General features: G+C 29.3%; 1 protein-coding gene across 1 annotated transcript in view; it reads right to left on the reverse strand.

Annotated features, from left to right (window-relative positions):
* Nucleotides 1-21,368, reverse strand: part of LOC132938338 (regulating synaptic membrane exocytosis protein 1) — a 219,767-nt gene that overhangs the window by 93,849 nt on the left and 104,550 nt on the right. The window contains exon 5 of the mRNA XM_061005117.1: nt 14,985-15,147. Within this exon, the coding sequence (XP_060861100.1) occupies nt 14,985-15,147 (163 nt within the window). The remainder of the gene's footprint in view (nt 1-14,984; nt 15,148-21,368) is intronic.

Raw genomic sequence — 21,368 nt, forward strand, 5'->3', positions numbered from 1 at the left:
AACTGTTAGTTGTATTTTAACCTCTTTACCAAGTCCAATCGATTAATCACTATAATATAATATACTGTATACAATAAAACATATATTTTCATATTGATACTAAAATGTAACTATAATATTTTTTATCCAGACACGCTTTAAATGCATTAAATATATTTAAGAGAACTATAATTTGTAATGGTACAACTTTTTAATTGTTATGTATATTATAATATACAGGGTGTATCTTATGTCATTGTACGCGGGGTTTTTTTTTGAACGATTATGGATCGATGACATGGAATTTCGTTAAAACGAAAAAAGACATGTTTCTTTATTTTTAACAGGTAATTTTTTTATAACAATTTCAAAATTTTTTAAACACGCAGATGTACCAATAGCAAAATCAACTTTATTTTTTCAAACGGTAACTTTTATATTTTTTAATGGATTCTGGTAAAGCTTTTTTTTCTGAAAATTTTGATAGTCAAATCATCTATTTTGGTTTGCTATTTTATTAACTATGGCCCTCTAAAGTTTAGTAAAATCTGCATTAATACCTTTAGTTGAAATAATTATTAGTATAGGTTTAATTTACAAGAGCTAAATACATTTTTTCTTATTTCTCTTATTTCAACTGCTAGATTTATACTTTCCATGCGATACATACCAATATAGGGAACTTATGGTTTAAATTTGAAGTTATAAAAGTTAGTAATAAGAAAAATATATTTATCTCTTGTAAATTAAACCTTCACCAATTATTTTAATTAAAAGTATTAATGCAGATTTTAATAAACTTTAGAGGGTTATAGTTAATAAACTAGCGAACCAAAATTGATGATTTGACTTTCAAAATTTTCAGAAAAAAAAGCTTTACCAGAATCCGTTAAAAAAATATAGAAGTTACCGTTTGAAAAAATAAAGTTGATTTTGCTATTGGTACAACTGCGTGTTTAAAAATTTTGAAATTATTATAAAAAAATTGCCTGTTAAAAATAAAGTCTTTTTTAACACTTTTCTTAAGTTTGGTTTCACGTCTGTCTGTGATCAAATCTTGCGCGCTCGATTTGAGGCACTTTTTGAAGATGAAAAATTCTGAAAATTGGTATAGACCTTGGTCTTGGATGACAATACAATAATCCGTTGTCATTTTGGGACATGGACCAAAAAAAAAAAAAAGGATTGTCCCCACGACGTCGCCGTAATATCTCTCGCAGATATTGAACTTTCTCTCTTCCCCAAAAAAAACCGCAACCTCTTACGAAGCAAGTATAGGCGTGTCCTATCCATTATTATAATATCTATGGTAACAACGGTAATTATTACCAAATAACATTATACCGGTATTCTGATATAGGTACCGAAAACACCGGATAACATATTTCTTAAACGTTTAATAAAAATATTTACTTTCAACTAAAAAGTAGAAAATAAAAAATAAAAAAAAAAATTTTAAAAACACACTTTTCCATAAAAACATTTAAAAAAAAATTTTAAAAATTGCACTAAAAAGACAAAAATAATTCTCTGTACTTAAAAATAATGAAAAATTTATTGATGAAAAATTTAAAAGTGTGTGGTGCATCATACAAAACATTAAAAGCCGAGCTAAGTCTCACATACACTTCTTTGTTCAATCCTGTTTATAAGATAGTGACTGGCAGTATATGTCAAGTATAAGAGCAAAATAATGAAAAATTTACTGATGAAAAATTTAAAAGCCAAGGAAAGTCTCACATACACTTCTTTGTTCAATCATGTTTATAAGATAGTGACTGGGAATATGTCAAGTGTATGAGCACCACACACTTTTAAATTTTTCATCAATAAATTTTTCATTATTTTTAAGTACAGAGAATTATTTTTGTCTTTTTAGTGCAATTTTTAAAATTTTTTTTTAAATGTTTTTATGGAAAAGTGTGTTTTTAAAATTTTTTTTTTTATTTTTTATTTATAAGTAAGTTGTTGCAATACTTTTTTATTAGTTTGGGAACAGTTTATAGATGTTTTTATATTAATTATGTAGGTATACCTATATTATTAAATTGATTATATTTTAGTTTTTCATTGTTCATGGCCAACATCATAATAATACTATATGTTAGTATGATATTAACAATTGATCTGGATTTTTATTTTTTATTAAGAATTTTATGCTCTGATAGCATTATATTTTCTTATTATATTTTACAGGCATAGGTACCTAGGGATAGTTAAGGGAGAGAATATTTTCTTATGTGTTCGAGTTCACTCATCATATTATATTGTTAATTTTTATGTTTCACTGTCAGTTTCACATGAAGTGCATTCTGTTGGTTGGTTTTTCATGAGATATATAGGTACCTATATTTGTAAGTCTAGTGTAGAATCCATCAGATAAAGACGTAGTGCAAAAACATTCAACATTTAAAAAAAATTTTCTTTGATTATATTTTAAAATTTCAAAAATCACAATACGAATAAGTTCATAATTAAAAAAAAATGTTTGTTCTTTTAAAAAATATTTTAGATTTTACATTCTGTGCATGATAGGAAATATTTTTTCGCATACATTTTACTATGTGTGGTACCCAAGATTAAAAATTATGATTTTGATTTTGATGACTTCATATGGGTACAGTATTTAAATTATTATACTTTTAAATTTATATTATATTTTATCTTACACCGAAACGAACAAAACAGAAATTTCAATCAATGGGTAATTTATCGGAAATATATTATCATATTACTAATTTTATTATTAATAGTATTTATTATATATTTAGTCATTTAGATATTTACATTGATCTAATTACATAATATGTACATAAAAATGCTGTTTACTATATTAAATTTACTTTTATTTTATCAAGTCACAAGTTTCATAATATTGTGTAATAGATTTTTATTATTTGTTTTAACGAAATTCCATGTCATTGATCCATAATCGTTAAAAAAAAACCTCCGTACAATGACATAAGATACACCCTTTCTTTATATACCTATATTTTTTTGTTTTTGCTTGATGGTGATTAAACTATATAGCCTGTAAAATGTATTATAACCCCTGTCGTAGGAAACTCGAAATAAAAACTCACTGAATTGTGGCTCGGGTACGGCACCGCGGCCACTTTACATAGGTATATATATATTGTGTTGGCATATGATGGCCAAAAAGTGAACCTCTACCGCGTCTATCTAAACGTCTGCAATGATGAATGATGGTGAAGAGTTATTTAAATAAGGCCCGGTCCGCACTTAATCACTGCCGACGCGGCATTTGCAAAAACGACATGCGTGGCGATGAGGGGCGAAATCGGTAGGAGAGTATACAGCGAGAGAGATAAAGTTAAAGAGAGAGAGAGAGAGAGAGAGAGAGAGAGAGAGAGAGAGAGAGAGAGAGAGAGAGAGGGAAGAGAGACAGAGCTAGAGAGAGAAAAAAGGTAAATAACCTGATGAAAAAGGGACCGGACACGGGGGCCTTGAATTAATTTCCGGACTCTACTCTCGTGCTGCAGCGCGTATATACTGCGGGGAATGTGAAAAAATAAAACATACAATTCTTTGTTATTAACAAAAACACACACACGCACACATACAAACATGCACATTTATATATTATGTATGTGTGTTGTGTGTTTATACATCGTGTTTTCTTTTTTTTCTCTTTCTCTCCGGCGTGTGTTCCTGCCCGTTACCACTATTGTGGCCACTAACCGCAAGATTTATCTGGTTGTGTCAAAAAGTACACAATATATATAATATAATATGCGAGAGAATGATAAAGAGAGAGAGAGAGAGAGAGAGAGAGACCCAAAAGAACGCGATTATATACAACGTTAAAAATATATTCAAGGAACTCGGTACCTTAATTGGGCTTGAAATCAAAGAGAAAAATACCCGTATAGTAAGAGACAACACACTCACGTTTTAACAGAATTAAATTGTAGTTTTATTTAATATAGTTTTCGAGAAAAAAACGTATCACGTAGAATGATTTTTAAATTAGTTTTGTATTGTAACGTTTCGTAATGTCCCAAGCGTCACGTCACTAAAGACCAAAACCAACAACATTAATTTTATATTAAAAGATTAATAGTATTTATAATTATAGATAATCCGATAGAACGAGTTTTTGCAAGGAGATCGAACGTGATAAAATCAACACAATATAATATTTTAATTGTATTTATAACCAGTAATCATTTATAATAAGACATTTCATATTTGAGTGGAGGGAGGGTACATTAAAAAAAGGTATATAAATGGTTTTTAAAAACGTTTTCTCATAGAATAATAGACATATTACCTGACTTTGTCTGGTTAAAATTAATACATAATGCTTTCGTTTTCCATTTTGCTTCAGTTGAAATATATAATACAAACACAATTAAAATGAGTAATTTTATGATTTTCCACTTCTTCCATTTCTGGTCATATTTTTCATTTACACGCAAAAAAAAAATCGAGATAGATTCAATGAATGCTTGAACAGATTCAATAGTGCAGGTGGTGTAAATCAAATATTGTTTATATTGGAATTCGTTTTTATATATTTACATCAAATATAATATATTATTATGACGTCTAGAATTAAAAAAACAAATCATAAATGTAGTTATTGTAATAATTGTGATCAAAAGTATTAGGTAAATTTTAAAATTTGTTTTTTTTAAATATATTTGTAAAAAATTTTATTTGCCATATTTCTATTAATGAGTAATGATAATAGTAATTTGTGTGTAATCAATAGTATCTATACACTTGAATCAACAAAAAAAATATTTTTGTTTCGGGAGCCAAATGTAAATTTATGTGTGAGCCATAAAGAAGCCAATAGGGGTGAAAAAGTAAGCTGTAAACCCCTCCGAGCTTCAAGGAATCTATTGATATAACTTTTATTGAATACGGACTAGTAGTTTTTGAATCTATAATAAAAAACAAACAAAGAAACCTTCATTTTTATGTATATTATATAGAAGATAAAAATCCAAAAGGGGGTAGAGGTGAACACCTAAAACTCCCGTGTTCGCGGCACAAACCATAATATACGCTTTGGAAGAAACTAATTAGGTATTTAATGAATAATATACTATATACTGTGAGTAATACGATTGACGTAATTCGGGAGGGATAGACACACGTATATATATTATACACATAATTTATTTGCCCGACCTTGAATGCATAAAAAATACTCTCGGACTGGATGCGCCTCGCGTATTAGAGGATAAGAACACTAAAACGTGTACTGTTTATGAATGACTTTTTACGTGCACTGACAGGTCGACCTACATCGATAGACATACTTACTAAATAAACGCACCGGACCTCCTAGTGCAGAGCACATGGACGATTTCAAGACGCATATATTTTATAAATTGTTATTACGCCCGAACCTGATGTTGGTCAATTAATTTATTGATCTCTATCCACCAAGTAACTCCGGCCGAAGTCCGGTAGGATAACTCAATTATACAATTAAAAGGCACTAGAATTGTTTTATAAATAGTCCTTGGGTATTTGACCAGCATTCGATGTGTAATTACAATATGAAACACACGAATGTACCGTGTAACATTTATAAATTGACTTTTTCATGATTTACGGTGATTACAACTTTGATGTGATTAATTCAACATACAAATAGACACACTATTGATAATAATATTTAAAAATGTTATTTCTCTTAAAAGTCAGTTACTTTTATTTTTGAAATAGATATAGTTTCAATAATTAATATAATATATTTAATTTATAATATTTTATGACTATATTAATTACTTAAAGATAAAACACTATTATTAACTTACGGATTATTAAATTTTATAGAAATAAAATAAACACGCAATTTGTATTTAACAGTCAATATTATGTAAAAACTACAAATAATACATCACGTCTATAATAGCCCCCATAATATTTGGCACACGGCGCTCTAGATAGGCTATTTAGCTACACCACTGCCGTGGGGCCATGTTTCCGTCATTTATTAATTATATTAAGTAATGAGTTGTTATACCTAAATGTGATTTGTCTACTGGAAACTTATCCAAACTTTTTACTTTATTTCCTTTTAAACTATAGGTGTTTCTGTAATTTTTAAGTTTCTTTTACGAACATTTGTTGAAATTGAACTTCCAACACCGTAAAAAAATGTGACTACAATGTATTTTTACGTTTTTAGAATAATACTAATGAGTTATCGTATTTTTAATTTTCAAGGTTATTTTACTGAGAAACAATTTAATTGAGACATTTCAAATATCTATAAGTAGTTCAATAAGAACCAAAATACTTTTGAAATTATGGCATGTCAAGAAAGCGCAGTACTTATGGTGTTCGGTAAAAATGTCAAGTGTCTTACAATATCTCTTTCTGAGTGACAACAAAAAACAAAATCGATATGGTCAAAAACTGGCGTACGTGCGTACATATTACCGTCTTACCACGATAATTTCGTTAGTTTTTCCAATTGTTTGGTAAAAGTGCTGGGATTTTTGACTTCCAATGTGTTAAAGTTGATCAACCGCAATATTATTCTATTATGATAGCCACTATATCGACGTCGAAAATTGTAGCGAATCTCAGCTACAAAACCAACCGATACGATCCGTTGACAAACTATATACATAATTTACATCGTTCGACATATTATTATATTATATTATTATCGTTGAAATGTTTAGGAATGAAAATTGCACTAGAAATATCTCAAACTCGCGGTAACCCTAATATGATAATTTTACACGTACGCGCGTGCATACGCCATCGGATTTTTTTTTTCACGTAAAATATGATAGCATTCAGCTGTACCCTTGGTGGATACACACATGCCAGCCGCAAATAATATATTATAATATACCTACGCGTGTGTTATATTATTATAATACACAGTGTATACCTACAGCAGGGGGGGGGGGGGGGTTCGTGTACGATATCACGAGATCCCGATAACAATAATATTATAAAATATTTAGTTCGCCGTCGATCAGAACGTTGAATAAAATAGCTGCTGCTGGATAAAGCCAACGAACCCGCGTCCAATCGTTATTGTAGTATATTATTATAAATTCATTCATATACTGATGTAGGTCGGTATGCTGGACAGAAACATATTATGTTCACGATGTCCGTAATATTATATTATTATTATCATGTGAAATAATACACAATCGTCTCTGATGGTTATTGCGATTTATTTGTCTTATCGCGATTCGGCGATCGGTATCAATTATATACCTTACACGCGTCATATTATTGATTTATGACAATACACACAAAATAGGGATTCGAGCATTTTCAATTATTAGTTAAACAGTTTTAGACATCGTCGATGACAAACTTTAAACAAAATAATAAATCGTTGTTGCCCTAATCATATATATATATATATATATATAAAAAAAAAAAAAAAACGAAACGTACCTACGTAAATATATTATATTTTATAAAATTTCAAAAATTGTTTTATCCAACTCGCTTTTTTGAATTCTCAAGAGTTCCGACCTTGTGTTGGAATACTATATTTGTATTATGTAGATACTTTAATATTTTTTAATGCTAATAATTTTATATTTTCATAATTTCATTACTATTTTACAGTGCGAAAGATTTAACAAATAAGATTCCCAGAATTATCTGGGCACTTCATAGTCTACTGCATTTAAAAAAGGTTATTAAATATATCGCGACTCACAATTTCTTTTTTTTATACGCATTTAAAGTTTGAAAAATCTCTGAAACTATTATCATAAATTGAGTAGTGTCCAGAATAGTTTTTACTTTACAAGATCACAGCTATAATTTTCGGAAACTCCTCGTAAATTATTCTCATATTATCCGTGGATATCTTTGCATACGATATTTTTATTATTTATTCATTTAAATAGAAATATTTTACACCACATAAAAATTGATACACTTTTCCTTGCACTCAGTTACATGAAAACTGAAAAGGCATAGAATCTCTAATGTATACAATATGACAGAAAGTTATCAGTCATTTAGTGTTGATACGAATGTATTATATAGTATTTGAATGATTTCAAAAAATAAAATATAAACCGGGAGAAAGTTACAGTGTTTGCGATGTTTTTTATCCGTGGTCCCATTTAATTTTCACAGCGATCCAATTCAATCAATTGCTATATAATATTTCATTTTTCCACGTGAACAGAATCATTTATCAAAACTAACCAATACAAATCTTAAGTCACCGACATTACCCGATGTGCACGTAATATTATAATACGTATTTTATTATCGTGCCGCCGCGAGTGAGGATCAAAAGGGAGAAAGGACGACTGGCATTTACGCGCGGCCATTCACTGTATAGTATCTGTTGCTTTTTAAATGGATCTACCCCCACGGTGGTAAGAGTCGATAGCATAATGCCCACCTCGTCCGATTGCGAATATCGACGGTATATGTTGTAAAAGCTAACCAACTATTGTCCGTGCGGCAACTTTTATTTTTATTTCCACCAACTTAATTTCTGAACTATAGTCGACGTATAGAGCAACTGTATATACGTTTCTTTTATTTATCTCACCACGCTCATCTCTTTCCCCATATACCTACGTCCTACACACACACACACACACACATATATATACGTTACATACGCACACATACATACGCGCGTTCACATGTACACACATATCGGAACCCGTCAGGCACAATAGATGAGCTTTTTGAATTGAAAAAGAGACGGGAACAGATAGACCATCTTTCGTATTGGTCTTATACCGGCGTATTTCGTCTGGTCTTTTGTTCGCTTCATAAGCCACTCCGTATATAACATAATATATATATATATATATATGAGGTTATTGAGAAGACACTATATTATATATTATATATGTGAAGTTTTGGTCTAAGAAATACGTAGTATATATATATATATATATGCATAGAAAAAGACGACAGACGACGGTTAGATAATATATTATTATTATTATTATTATTGTAGAAGGTTTTTTTTATGAATATCATTATTAATAGAATTTTTGTATTTACCTTGGAAAAATATATTGGGTCATACATAATGTATTAAGAAGTAAAAAATGAAAGAAACTATATACGCGAATATAATGATGAGTTCGCGACCATCAGTCCTGTTCGGTGTTAATTTAGGTAACATTCTATAGCAAGCTGTCACGTTCAGTAAAAACCGAAAACAATTATTGTGCATGACTCGGCTCCAGTTTAAATTTAAATTGTCATGTTTCATCTGAAATGCAATTATTATGCTTCCACCAGGGTTATTATTATTATTTTGGTAGAAATCTACCAACTGAAAACTCGAGTTAATTGTTTCAATTTAAAACTGTAGGTAATAAAAATAACTTTGACAGGAAATATGTATTTGTAAAATATACGGCGGCTGTTAACTGAAGCAACTAGAAAGATTATTTTATTTTAGTGAATTATGTAATTATTTTTACTCAATAAACTACGTGATTAAGTACAGCAAGATATAGTTTAGTCTAACCTGTAGGCTATATAAAATATATTGATTTAAAAACCCACTTCGCAGAATAATTGTAAATCCTTGATTCTTCAATACAGACTAATAATAGAGAGAGTATTAAAAATAAATAGCTGAAGAACATTTAAAACTGTGTATTTATTTATTATGAAAAAATAAACGATACAGCTCCACTGAAACGAAAGATAAATAACATTTATCGAATTATATTCAACTCTAAACAAGGAAATAAAATTAAAAAATGTATTTACTTCAAATATACTTTAGGATAAATTTTGTTTGTTTTGTAGTTGAGTGGTTAACTGAGCTCTTAACTGAGGTCAGTCTAAGAAATGTAATATCTTTACGGTTCTATAGTTTTAGATTTAACGGTACTTATACATTTTATCCGATATTAGTACGTCGCAATAACGTTATACAGCTTAGTAGTAACTACTAAGTAGTTGGTTATTTATGTTGATTTATTAACCCAGATAAGTCATTATAATTTATTTTATATTAAATATATATTTATAATTAATGCACGATTAGAAAGGTTTAAATATAGCTTACGTTGTTGTTCAATAAAACGTACATTGTTCATATTGTTTTGAAGTTGAAACACATTATAATAGTTGGGATTAAATTGTTTTAATGATTTTTTTGTAGCGCGAGAACAAAACACCATTTTTTATGGAGAGTCCAAAAACAATAATTTTAATTCAATAACTATTTTTTTTTTTTTTTTATCGAATTAGGATATTAAAATAAAAGAAAGGTCGTATGAAGTTGGTCATAAAAAAAAACCATAGTACTTAAATATTAGTGTTATTATGATAATGTATAATTTTGAAAAACTATATCCCCGTTAAGTCTTTTGCTCACAACGCATATATTATCATTATGTATCCGAGGCGTGTCTAAAATATCCGTGCTTCCACCCGAGATGGCTTGTCACCATTGGAAAGGACTATAAATATACATAACGTATACCTATATGCGCACTTCTTATACCTACGGGAAAGCACGGTTGTTAGGCGAGCACGTTAACCAGTAAATGTATATTTATATATACGAATATACGTGTATACGCATTATCTAGTATATTATACGTATTCTACGCACGACATGACACACCCGCTGGAAATAATATGCCACCTGACCCCCATTTGGTTAATGAAAACACATTTCCGGAAACTATCGATTTGTTCTTCAACAGGCCGTCAAAATATTTATTCGCCACTCTATGAAACGACGTGCACAGGTATATCTATATACACGGATATTATATTGTGGCACGAGCACATAATCATTATAATATTACAATGTTATGGAACGAACGAAATAATAGTTAATGGAAAATGTTAAACGCATATTAATTACTGTTATTCGACCATTGTGTACAGTGACGCGGACGCCTTAAAAATACGAATTTCGTAAATATTCAATTACATTTTTTGTAAAAATATTCTTTTTTTATGGCTTAGCGTTTTTATAAAATAAGTAAGTGGTAAAAGTAACGTTTTGAATATATTTGACGCTACGAAATTGCAAGAAAGAAAGAAAAATCATAATATTTCACAATTTTACTCAATAATATAACAACATTGTGTAACAAATTTAAAACGTTGCATAACTATATACCAAACAAACTATAAATATTATTTGTTGTAATAAAACTAAATATTAAAGACATTTCATTTTTATAAATTTGTAAAAAAATATACATTTATTTTAAAAATGTTATAAAATTATAAAAACGCATAAAAATATAATTCAATTGTATTAATATACGATTTTGCTAAATTATCTGCAATCATAAACCTTTATACTAAGGATAATAGTTCCGAAAAATGGTTTTATAAAATATAAGATAGACGTAATAGGTAATCAATCTACGATTATTTTGCACCATTTTTACAAGTTATTAATGCTGATAGATATTAATCACTAACATTTTGAAACCACCATCGCCTCAAAACTTCCAAACCCATCATCATGAGGACCTACTATCCTTACTACACAATTGTAAAATTACTCAATCCCTATTTGTTTGAATTTTGATTATGATACGTCGGCGTTTACAGAAAAATTATTCACTAAATACAATAGAAAAGAGGAAAAACTTCTCATTTGAGAAACGGAAATTTGTAGCTCCACAGGACACTTCTTAAGTAGTAAATATAAGCTTCAAGAAATTTAAAACGTGGTCTTTAAGAATATTTTAAAATTCCAAAAATCAGATTTTGAATAACTGCATTATAGAACAAAAAGGGCGTAAGAAAATGCTTGGTGAATCACACCCTCATATAATATTGTTATGATGTGAAAATGTTTTAAATAATTTTTTTAATAACTCTTGAGTTTTTTTAAAAAAACAATTTTGAGTATTACAATTTCAAATGTATAGAGTACTAAAGACAAGCAAGAAACAATTATTTTAGTTTTGTAAAACTCATTTGAAGATACATTTACCTAATTAAAGCCGGTGAATGCGACAAAGGTTTATTTCGTTCACGATAAAGGCATAATGTTATATGGCTTTAACTGTACACTCTCCCGAAACCTCACTTAATTAATATAAACTTTGGATTCGGAGAAGTATGTCTATGTGAAATGCAAAATATTTCATATGATTATATAATATTTTAAGTTATAATTAGAACAGAAATCTAATTTATATCGTTTTAAATATAAAGTTTCAGGCCCGTTTATGTATTATTTTGTTTTTAAATTCAAATATAAAAAAAAATTTAGCATGCATATAAAAATTCATGTGGACAACAAAACTAGAATGTACAGGCGACATCTAGCAATATCGTGTTTAATATAGGATACGTGAAAGAAAGTCCTTGTTGTGATGTAACGACAGTTAGGGTCCATATTCTTGGCAACGGCCGTATTATATATTATATTAGGGTCTAAGGTAGGTACTATAGAAAATGGTGATCGTAAATAGTATTTTTCTGCACGTAAGGGCACGTTTTATGGAGTTCTATAATAATATCATATATAATATAAAAATTGACTGAGACTATAATACAGGGAGAAAAATACTGATTGATATGAAATAAATTCAGGGAACTATTTTTAGTTTTTGTGTGTATAATAATATAATAGCATAAAAATTTAATAAAATAGATTTTACTAGGTATATAAATTTAATTTATAAATCCAAAGAATCAAATAAAAACATATCGATAGGTAATCAAATTATGATATATAAAATACAAGAGAAATATCAAACAGTATGTCAATATTATATAATATATATTGTTATACGACAAACCGAAGTATATTACATTTTATACAAACAAAATTATATTTTTAAAATAATCATATTAATATACATTTATACAAAATATTAAAAATCCAATTATACCTGGTCCTAGTGAGTACGATGTGTTTATAAAAACAAGATAAATTTAATGGCCTTGTAGCTTCCAGAGTTTTACTTGATCATCAATAAAAAAAAAAAAATACGTTTATAAATTGTTCGCTAAAACATGATTGTAAAGAATATTTCAATTATTTTTTTCCAGAATAGAATTTATGTTTATATTTTATTTCTTTATAAGTACAAAACTATTGTTATACAGAACTGAATAATATAAAAGTTTTTAGCAATACGAACCACACTTTACATAATGTCGGATAATCTATTATCCAGAGTGTACTTAGAAATAATAAACGACATCAGCTGTATAGTTTTACTTAGCATAAATTAATGTCCAATGTAAGTTTTAGGGAAAATATAATTAAATCATCAAATAATAATGTATTATTTGAGAACCACTACATAAATAATCAAACACGACATTGTTTATTGGCTCTTGCTTCGATATATTTTATTATAGGTACATATATAGTATGTTTAGGCCATTTATTATTTTATTGATATCCGTGATTTATTACCACTGTGTCTTATTTATTAAGTGTTCCAAAACGGTTTACACTATTTTGTTTTTTTTTTTTTTTTTTGAACCATTGAGCATTAATAAAATCAATTAATCAATATTAAAGTGAAACACATTACTCTTTAAGTCATGTTCATATATTATACAAACAAAAAGTGTATGATAATCATTGTATATATTTTTTACTGTTAGTAATGCGAAAAAAAAAATAATATCGAAACTATATTGTACATATTTTGATCTATAGCGTTGAAGTGTACCTATAATTTATTGTATAACTATTAATGAAATATCTGTACAGGTCAATGAGATGAAACATAAAAACATATCGGCAGTATTAAAACTGACTGTTGGTAGTGAAGAATAGGTAATGTATTAACAACAATATTATTTCTACCTAATTATGTGTTTACTGTTTAAACGCGAGATAACATGAGAATATAATACATAAGTGTATATAAATGATAAGTGAGATATGTGTTTATTTTTTTTTTTATAAAATTACTGGATATACCGATCTGAGAAAATTATACACGAAATAAGACTCAAATACGCAATGGACTATTTTGATTCATGCATTTTAGGTAAATTATTAAATATTAGGAATATTTTTTTTTAAATATAAGAAAAAAAGTTTTAGTTGAGAGTAAGTAAGAGTAGTAAGAGTAAAATTTAAAATAATCAATACTTTTTACAACGCAGTAGAATACAGTATATATATATTTTCTGTCCCAAGCCTTCGAAAACATAAGCATATGAATGATGACGGAGTGCAAAACGAATGTGGCATATCAACGGTATATATTATTATGCGTATCTACTTATAAAATACCATATTATATATATTTTTTTTTTACTTTATTCTTTGGAGCGTATCATATTATCCATAATTGATATTAATATATTTTCCATGACGAACAATTCACATCTTTGATATAAAACGAACTAATTTTAATTAATTTAAGCCACACGCAACTATTATATGTAATTAGCATACCGCAAAGTAGAGAATTCTATTACCTTAATTTGTAATTAAAACATCCGGATCGAAGGCGGTGGATAACAAGGGTTAGTACACCAATTTTAACTCTCTTGAATTCCTAAAAGGAAGTTGAAAGGATATGTTCGGGAAATCAGTTCATTTATAAACAGGAAAAAAGAGTTTTTTTGACACCACCGAAATGGATCGGAGATAAACGAAATGGCCTTTTATATAGTACGTCCTTTACTTACCCGTTCCTCCCTTTCTTCTTCTCTCTCTCTCTCTGTCTCTCTCTCTCTCTCTATCCACCTCGCCCATCTATATGGCTCGCATTCCTATATTCCCCTATCCACGCCCTCGAGGTCACTGGAATCTTGACGGATTCGTTGTTGTAGGTCTGGAAGAAAAACAGCGCGCAGCTAGGGAAGCAATCGGACAGCCGCGGTGTCGGTGGTTCTAGATTGACCGCGTAATGGATGGGAACCGACTGTTTTGCAATTGATGGGTTCCCTCTGACCAATGTCCCCTGCCCACCCGAGGTTTTCGGGATAAAAATCTACGACCATTTTTTCTACCCTGCCCGTACGCACAATCGCGTAAGTATACGCGATTATGTACACAGTTATAAATACAGCTAGCACGCGTTTACCTCGTCTTCGCCGACCTTCGTGTACGAGGTTGCGCAGTCCTCGCACACCTTGAACTTGCACCCGAAGCACACGCGCGAGTAGTCGCCTTCTTTGAAGCTTTTCAAACAAACGCGACAGCCACCAGACCGGCACGCTGGTTGTTTGGCCATCTCCGGTTTGGATCTGAAACGTGAAGTACGCAGACGTTAATAAATCATAATAATAATATATATGTACGCGAGTATAATAATCATACGAGTATATTATAAAACTCGTATTATTTCTGGTTCGTATCGGTAAAACAAAATAATAAATACTCAATTAACAAAAGATGACTAAAAATCGTTAAACATTGATTCGTTACATAATATGTTGTTTACAATCTAATATTAATTACGAGTGGGTACTTAATACTTATGTTATATTATAAACTTGTGAGGACGTTCATATTATATGCTTTGATATAAGTTCATAACAACTGTCGGCTCATTATGATTATTATTATTTATCGTGAATATGCAGTGTACTGCGTACCTAATTCAATAAACATATTAAAATAAAATAATAATTTCATTAATTTGAAATATAGAAATAAGTGCAGTAAAATATATTTTGGTAAGACAATTATGATCTTATGATGGAGTATAAAATTAACGATATGCAATACTGCATAGGTAATGTCTTTCATCGTGCATAAATAATTAATTTCATTGGTATTTAAAAAAAAAAATCAGTGAAAACTTTATTTTAATTTTTTTTCAATCATTAATTACCTTTAATCAATTTTAGAGTATATTATTAAAGATACGATTACATTTACCTAAATCTAACCATGGTATACGTCGTGTGTACACTTTTACATATGATAATTATTTTATGTCAACCCTAAAAACATAAACTTCTAGTAAAAGGAAACCCCAAAAGAGTATAACCATATATTTACATAGGTACCGACTTAATCACCCTTTCCATTAAATAATGTGTTTAAGTAATGGGTACATCTTCTCTCTCTCTCTATTTTTTTTTTACATAATTTAAATGCGTGTCACTCTTGTACCCATAATTGCCACCTTGTCATGATATAAATTAGTAACATTTTTTTTTTAAAGAAAAGGAGAATTTCCTATTGAGGTTTGGAACAGTGACACAATTCCTTTGAAATTATGAAAACTATTAAATCACAAAAACAATGAATAGTATTACAAAATCATAATTGTTGAGATATATATCAAATTTGATGGTAAATGTTTTCAAAAAATAATACAATAATTCTACAGCGTGTGTAAGTAAATGTTTAAACTATTTAACCATTTAGTTGTAAAATACAGAAAGTATTAGATTTGTCCCTGGGACAAAATTGTAACTTGTAACTTACAACTATATATTAATTTCACGCGATTGAAATAGTCTAAACAATTACATAAACAATTATTCTTATGAGGTTTAATTTCATTTTAGTTTTTTAACTCTGTTACAATTATGTCAAGTTGTCATTCTAAAATTCATGAAATCCTACTGATTATGTTGGCCATTGTTTTAATGGTTGTATTAAAGTTGTTTTTATTTTTATTTTTAAATACAATTGCTTAAGCAAATATTAAATGCTAATTACATTTTATTTCATTTTATAACATAAAATATCATAACAGATAACTAGTAGAAAATATTTCATATTTAATTAGATATAGTTTGTTAAAACAAATCAGATTTATAATTCCGTCCCAACATCCATTTACAATGCACATTATAGACATATTTTTTTGTAAATAATTATATATTTGATATATATTATCGTGTTTAAAGCCAGGGATAGTATTTTAATATTTAATATTATTATTTTTTACGTTTACAGGCTTTGAACTTAAGTCTTTAACAAAACTATGAATTCTGTCTGAAATTGTTTTCGTTTGAGGTTTGTGGCTATATACATTGGTAATTGCGTGGGAATAGTTGAAGCTTAGCTGAAATTCAAGCTCATGGTATTTTTATTCGGGCCACTACCTATAACAATTATATTTATTAGTCTCTTGAATAAATGAAGAGAATAACCAATTTTAAATTATCAGTGGTGTATGTGCATATGACGTGATAAATAATTAATTGTTATCAGGACGAATGCGAGTGAAAAGAATTCAGACGATTGTAAATTATGATAAGAAAATATTATATCTATTATGCGAATAATAATAAAATAGACTGGGAGACGGAGTGGCCGAGCGGACTAAGGCGTCGGTTGTGACACACACCGGCGCTGGTTCAAGCCTCGGTCTACGGGTGGCATTTTTCTTCTTCGGGTAAGTCACGGTGTCCGGAGAACAAGTGCCGCCATTCCCCACCCGGGCATGGCAGATATACCTACGGGTGCCCACTTGAAAATCTGCCAAAACTACACACACGCGTTTACATCTACTGTTCCCTCTCCCACAGTATAAAAACCACCCAATGGCCTAAGTTTCCGCGGGTTAACTAATACAAAAAAAAAAATTTATAACAGACGACAAGATTAGTTTTGTTTACGTCGGAGTAATTTAGGTCAGTTCAAACGGTTATTTTCAAGATGTATTGATATCACGAGATTTATATTGGCGTGGTCATAATAATGTTCATTGGAGATTTAGTGTGAAATAACTACTGACAAAATTTATTTTTATTTTTTTATTATTGATCCAAATAACATTGGAATCTATAATGACTATTAGTTTAAACTTTAAAAGTCTTATTTGCACAGCTATATTCTAGTATTTACAGTATAATGCTCAACTTAAATTAAGTTGTATGATTCTGTTTATTTTGAGAAGTCTATGATAATCATGTTTCATAGTAGGTATGGTTGTAGTGCTGCTCTCCTACCTGTTGAGATAAGTGATGTTTGATTCTCATATCTTTATTCTTTATATTTTTGGAATTATATTATGATATTATGCTTAACCGTGTGTAATCCACTTCACATTCATGATTCACATAGGGTGGATGATTGTTGGCCATAAGATGATTGTGGATTGTGAACGATAGCCAAGTTCGTAAGTGATTTATAATAGTTTCATTTTCTCTTTTTAGCCTTGAGTTTGGCAATATTTGAATGTTGTTTTCTCGTTGCATTTAATTGTGCACTTCAGTTGATCCAATGACTTTATCATTTGAGTTTTAGAAGTTGTATATTTTGTTTCTTTTGTCCGCATGATATATATTAATGTTTAGGAGTTTTAGTAGAGGTGGCCTTTTTGGACGGTTCTTGATTAGATTGTTCGTATCCATTAATTCCACTGATACCTATATACAAGGTGTCCCGCGAGAATTTATCTATTGCAATATCTCCTTTGATAAGAAATTTATCATAAATCTGTTTTTTTTATTAGACTCAAAGAGACAAGGACTACGCAAATATGTTTTATTTAATTTTTTGGTAAAAAAGTTTAAAATTTTTTTTTTATTTTTAAACGATTGAAGATAGCCACTTTATAGAGTTTAATTTTGTGAACATTTTGACTTTTTGACATTTTATTTTCATTAATCTCATTATTTTTATTTATTTTTTTAGTTAATAGGTAAAACGGCAAAAAACTGGTTTTTGTCCGGGTGGCGAGTACCCCTCTACGGCTAATGGATATTTCCTCACGGGACACCCTGTATATACATCGCGAAGATTGTGTGTGTTTTTTTGGATTGGATTTGATACATCTGTTGGATTTGTTGTGAGACTGAATCGACGAGTATTAGATACTTAATCGGCGCTATGTGTTTTTCTTTCTTTGTAATTATGTATTTCACTGTTTTATGTAATTGTATGATGCAAGTGTTCAAAAATGTAACATGATACTATGCGTGATATGTATGTATATCGATTTCAATATTGTACCTACTTATACCGTACATAATAAAATGTATTATGTGCGTATATTGTATTCACGACATATAAAATATTAATTTCAGAGCGAACAATATTTTGTTGTGTGGTAGGTAATACCGTTTGTATTATTATACAGATCACATGCAAATTGAACATATACTTAATGAATAACCAAGCGTGTATAAATTACATAATATAATATTAATAATGAACTGTCAGATTTAATTAACATTGTGAGCCGAATAAAAACATTATATTACACTTACACAGTTGTTTATTAAATATGATCATGCCACTTTAAAGGAATGGAGCGCACAGATGGTGTACAATTAGGCGAGTACGTTACATTTAATTAATTGAACACATGTTTTCTATTTATTATTCGATATTTATAATCCAACCATACACGAATAATAATAATAATGATGAAAATAATAATGGTTCGTAAACTTCAGCACATTTTTAATTCGCTATTTATACCGATGTTTAATAATTAAAAATCTTTTTCCGATCGATATATCCACCCTACGACGATGATAATAAAGTAGCAGCAGTTGGTCATTATGCTTATTCGTTATATTTCTCCGATTATATTATGTATACGAATGTCGAATCTAAAGAAACGAAATCGCATGTCAGCGGTCATTGTTACTAATGTACGGATTCAATTTCATAAAACTAGAAGCAGCTTATTAATAAAACGAAGTATTATACTATAGACATAATATGACAAAAAAAAGGTCGATTCGTCTTTATTGAAACCCATTCTCAGTGGGTACATTATTTTATGAGAGAAATACTGATTACGTAGTATAATTGATGATCCCGCACGTCAAAACTCAAAATATTATTCATACTTTACTGATATAATACGTATATAGATATAATATTCATGATAAGTATTTCCGTTAATATGATAATAAGAATGTGACTAGGAATATTTTATGAAATTCAGAATTAAATTAACGCGAATAACTCAAGAGCATAATATCGCTTTTTAAATAAAGCCGGTGGTATTTGGATACAGCCACACGAGGTGAAACAAAAACAAAAATATAGTACCTATATTTACCATTTCGTGATACATCGATAAATATTGTCAATTCCAATCAAAGACGAAGAGTATTCACCATTAAAAAAAAGCACTGTATAATATGGCGCAGTCGTACTCCGTCGATACAATAAAAATCTAGGTGTATCACTTTGTTCATTTTGTAGGCAGTACTTGTGGGTATTTTCAGGTGTCCAATTATTTAAGTGTATATTAGCTGAAAATAGTAAAATACCCACAAAGTACTGCCCACGACTACCGTTGGATGGCAGCCGAACATAATGTGAAACTTCCAATAGGTTATGGTTACTGACTACTGTAGTGTGCTGTATGTAGAAGTGAGGGCATATAATGTCAATGGTAAAAAATAAATAAAATAATTGTGTTCAAACTAAAAGTGTACTAACGTGCTCTTTGGACAATCATTAATACTGTTAAACTTTTTTTGTGCTTACCTAGCATCATAGTAATAAAACACATACATATAATATTACAATATAATACAAGAAAAATAATAAATATTATGCACATTTATGGGTAAAAAACAGACCACCGTCGTTAGTAAAATCATAAATCAATAACATTTAAACATATAACAACGTAACCGTTAATATTAAAATCGAAATATGAAAAGTGTACTGAATACAAACCAAAAAAAAAAAAAAAAAAACATTTTTACAATAGTGTATTAAATAAGAATTAACAAATCACTTTTTACGTGAAATGCTTTCACCGACGTAGATTGATGAAAGATTCTTAAGCCAAACACGAATGTAATTATATTATCTTACATTGAAATGTTTGAATAATAAAAAAGAAAAAAATCATTATAATATTATCTCTTTTGGCGTTATGGTGATTTGCAGCAAAAGGGGAGAAAAACGGAAATAAATTATTCATACAACCAACAACCCTGGGGATATAATATATACATACACTATTCCGAGTAATGTCTAAACACTTTTCGACGTTTCTTTGAAAATCAAAGCGGTTTTCAATAAAATAAATTTTCTTTTGAACTAAATTGTATTATTACGTAGGTAATAATATGCGCGCGCGTCACTGTAAAATGCACTATAGCTAGGTAGACGTACACCGTCGATACTCGTAAATTCAATGACTTACCGGAGGATGTACTTTCATAAAGTGTATGCCATCCGATTTGTGCATGGTTAAACGCATACAAAACATTATAATATAATAGTATATCGTCTACTATATACGATTTTCCGTGACATTATTTTAATAACCGACACATTTTATGGGTCGTCCCTTGCAAAAAAAAAAAATTCAGAGGCACAAAACACATTATTTATTATATTGATGGTTAACAATATCTGGACACCACACTGGCGTACCTACACCTTTTTGTGGACATGTTGGGTCCCAAAAAAGGGCCCAGCATGATTTTAAAGTGATGTGTTTAGTATCAATTACGTCCCTATCGTTAAAAAGCAATGAAATAAAAATAAATAATCAATAATTGAATAATCATTTAATTAATAA

Source organism: Metopolophium dirhodum, chromosome 2 (genome assembly GCF_019925205.1).
Source record: "Metopolophium dirhodum isolate CAU chromosome 2, ASM1992520v1, whole genome shotgun sequence".
Lineage (NCBI taxonomy): Eukaryota > Metazoa > Arthropoda > Insecta > Hemiptera > Aphididae > Metopolophium > Metopolophium dirhodum.